This window comes from Sinocyclocheilus anshuiensis, unplaced genomic scaffold (genome assembly GCF_001515605.1).
Source record: "Sinocyclocheilus anshuiensis isolate Anshui unplaced genomic scaffold, SAMN03320099.WGS_v1.1 scaffold2171, whole genome shotgun sequence".
Lineage (NCBI taxonomy): Eukaryota > Metazoa > Chordata > Actinopteri > Cypriniformes > Cyprinidae > Sinocyclocheilus > Sinocyclocheilus anshuiensis.
The window spans coordinates 475,928-479,932 of record NW_015537929.1 but is presented as its reverse complement, the minus strand read 5'-3'; the positions used below and the strand labels follow the sequence as shown (position 1 = coordinate 479,932).

At 37.0% G+C, this 4,005-nt stretch overlaps 1 protein-coding gene across 1 annotated transcript in view; it reads right to left on the bottom strand.

Moving 5' to 3' along the window:
- LOC107657935 (metabotropic glutamate receptor 2-like) overlaps positions 1–4,005 on the bottom strand; it is a 42,484-nt gene that overhangs the window by 23,128 nt on the left and 15,351 nt on the right. The window contains exon 2 of the mRNA XM_016446280.1: positions 2,937–3,642. Within this exon, the coding sequence (XP_016301766.1) occupies positions 2,937–3,446 (510 nt within the window). The 5' untranslated portion in view covers positions 3,447–3,642. The remainder of the gene's footprint in view (positions 1–2,936; positions 3,643–4,005) is intronic.

The window sequence follows — 4,005 nt, the reverse complement described above, 5'->3', positions numbered from 1 at the left end:
AGAGAGAGAGAGAGAGAGAGAGAGAGAGAGAAAGAGAGAGATTTCTTGCCTTATTACTGTAAAATTCTTGAATTGTTGCTTTTGGTGTGACAGGTAATTAGGTGCTTGTTACCAATAGTACATTTGACAAGTTAAGCCTTACTGAAATTAAATAACAAGTTAACTATTTATCCCCCCAACAGAACAGTGTTGGCTGGTGAATGGAGGCTTTTAAATAACACATTAAAATCACTGACAGTCAGATACATGCTCTGGTTAGAGTATATGAGTCATTAGCTGAGATGGAGAGATTTGTTCATTCTCATAATTACTGCAGTGCCCGCACAGGGACACGGAATGCATTATTAATGCAGAAACAAATAGACAAGAAGAAAGAGAGAGAGTTGAGTGTATGAAATTTTATTTCATCATTGTACAGAAATTCCTTTCCTCTCCCACTCGTTTTTGCTTTATTTTTCCTCTCGTCTCTATTCGTTGTTTTTATTTATCTTGCTTATCTTCCTGTTTTCTTCATGTCAGGAGTCTGTTGGGGTGTTTCACGCATATGTCGCATGCACGGTTTCTTTCCGCATGCTATTAAGGGACACTTTGGGCAGTAGAGAGAGCTCTTTTTTGAAGGGTTAGTGTGAGTGAGACTCATCTAGCAGCTGTTTTCTAAAGCATGTCACTGGGGATTCCCTGTTCCTGTGCATTTCCCACCACTTAGAACCATAATTTCCTTTAAAGAAGTACCCCACCCCCCGAAAATTTTGTCATTTTTATTTATACTGTAGGATGAATTTCTGAGCTGCTTTTGTCCATACAAATCAATGCACACTGTGACCAGGGGCTATCTAGCACCTAAAGTACCATCAAAGTTCATATTATGTGCTATATTCCATTAGTTTTTGAATCCATATAACATCATTGTGTGAGGAAAATATGCACATTTTCAACCTTGGCATGCCACGATGCATTGCTCCAAGTTTGATGTCCATGACAAATTTGGCATTTGTTCTTGTTGTGTTACTTAGAAAAAAAACATTATACCACTCCTCAAAAAGCCACACAATTTATATCTGTGGCACAAATAATGTTGGATGCAATGTCATTAAAAAAAGCTCAATTAAATTAAAAGCATCGTTATCAATTAAAATACAAATAACAACTAGAATAACTGCAAAAACAAACTGAACTAAAATGCTATAAATTATTTTTAGTTTTTGATACAAAATATACTATAAAGGTTTCAGGAATGCAGCAAATTTCCAATAGCACAGCTGCCTTCTAGTCTGATTTTTCCATGATAGAGTATATATGAACTTTCATTAGTGCATGAACTTTCATAATGTTGGAATGTTGATCAAGTCAATTTATTACGCATATTACACTTTTTCTTCAGTGTCACTCTCTCTTTAGCATACTTAGATCTTCAGACAGCAGATCTGTGGAGAGTGTAATCAAGCTGTCACTGTCCTGATTCTTTAAAGCTAGCATCTGCAGCCCATCTGCTCCTGACATCCCAGTGAATGTCAGGAAACACCACCACATGGTTGGTCGCAAATTGGATGGGTTGAGCATATGGATGACAGGTAGCCAGACATTAGCACTATTCTTTCTCATTAAGAGCCTGCAAATTTGTCTTACTAAATGCTGCAGTATGAACCCACAGAAGTGAGATTTTAAAAGTTAAAGATATCTAGTTATGTTCACACTAATATATATATATATATATATATATATATATTACACATAAATACTGTACATTAAGGATTTTTCAGTCACTCTTTCTGCAAGTTACATCCTTACACTAGTAGGTGATGGCAAGATACTTTCTATATGACTGAGTCAAACAAACTATCATTCAACCGATTCGTTTAAAACATTATTTCATTCAGAAAGGAAATAAGTGACTTTCTTTATGAGCGAGCCGTTGAATCATTCATTCACCCAATTCGCTCAATAATGCTCATTAATCTAGCAATAATACAATTAACTCAGGCATTAAATGAGGCATTGAATCATTCATTCAATTCATTTGTACAAAAATTCTGATTCATTCAGAAATGAATTCGAAACAAACACAAAATTGCTCAGGAATGAAACACCACATTGTGTTGCTTATAGATACATAACGGTTCTTTGTTTAGAACTATTTTTGTATTTTTGACGCAAAAACAATGTAACTCAAAACTTTGAAAAAAAACAAAACATTATTATCTTCTTGTTTGCTTAACCCTGTAAAGCCTGGCATAAAAAAATACAAATATTACAATTGTTAAAATGTTAAAAGTCTTGAAATAATATATAAAATTCTATTTAAAAATAGAACAGTTTATTGAACCTTTAGATCAAATCTTTAAAAAAAAATGCATATGTGTTTTTGTTGAGTATCATATTTGATACATCAGGCTTTCATGGCTCATACATGATAAAGAAGAAAATGGAGTTCAAACTCCAGAAGAAAAAAATAACTATATTCAGAGGCCCATACCGAGTAAAAATTTTCAATTTGGTGCAGTTTCTGATATTTATATAGCCAAAAAGAATTTCGGACACCTTGTAAATCTTTATAACAGTATAGCAGAAAACTCACATAAAATACATATAAATGTCAGTTGTCACTCCCAAAAATATGTCTTAGTAAGTTGACACTTAAAGGCTCAGTTTTATGATGAAAGTTCTGTTATAATAATGTTGATAATTTAGAGGCTTTAGAAATTTGCAAACAAATATGATATAGTAGGCTTTATAGGGGTAACTGAATTAAACGGCAGGCTTGTGCATACGGCTGAATGACAGCCATAGTGTGATAAACATAATATACATGCAAATAAAGGTTTCCTCGTGCACATTTATGACTTGTTACATCACGACATATGATCTGATTATCAAGAAATGTTGCTGGAAGAAAACAAACAAGCAGATTAATTAACATAGGAGACGGGAAACAGTACCTGTATGGATACATCACTGTAGGAGCCTCCAATCACTCCAGAGATTGCAAGTGGAACATCGTCATGGACGGCGTAGGATCCATCCGGGCACGTGTACTCACTATCATCCACTTTCGTAAGCGAAGCGCGCACAAATTCAAGTGACTGCTCCAGTGCGTACGTGTCTTTAGAGCAAGTGTCCAGAATGTGGGCACCTAACGTTACCCCGGGCAAAATCTGATCATCTTGATTGATCTTGTCCAGGGCTAGCAGCATCGCCTCCAGTCTCTGAATCCCTCTTTGTGCATTGATACGGCCACAGTCCTGAGCCCCCTCCCCCTTTTGATGAACAGGAAACAGGCCTCCAATCACCAGGTCCCCCTCGATTATGATCTCTTTCTTGGAGGTGTCAGTGTTGTAACCTGGGATAGCCAAAGCTTGGTGTGTCCTGGCCAATAGAAGCAGCAGTAGAGTGAGATGAAGCGGCCAGGAGGGACCGTGACCTCTGAAATGAGTTGACCTCTGAGCCATGGTGCTCAAAGATCTGGACACTTTACAGGTCAATCCCTATTTAGCAGTCTCACTTGTTGGAAAGGGATTGGGCTCAAGCCGTGCTAAAGGGAAGACTTTAGACACTTCAGTGCGCTTGTAAGAAGGCGTAGGCAAACTCAAGCTCAAGCATCATCACCATCTCCCACCTGTTAGGGGAGTTAGTGAAGATCACAATCTGTGGATCAAACAGAGAAAAAGCAAGCATTAGATCCTGCACTGCAATACACAACAACTGCTGTGATTTACCATTGCTCATGGGTCGGTTTTTTAAAGAGAACAGTGAAGAATAAGCTTGGGGACGTGAACCCTCAATAAAATCTAATTTGTCCCATGCACTTTTTTTCTACTTAATTAAAATGGGCTACAGCGACACAATTCGTAAAAATTTCTTCACAATCTACAGTACTTGGTAAATTGGTAAAATAGCGGATTACATAATCCATTTGTATTGGAACCACATGAATAATTTCCTTAACATTAATGTAGCTTTTCTGAATCTGGAAAGGGGATTTCTAGTTCCCAACGTGCATTGCGTGGG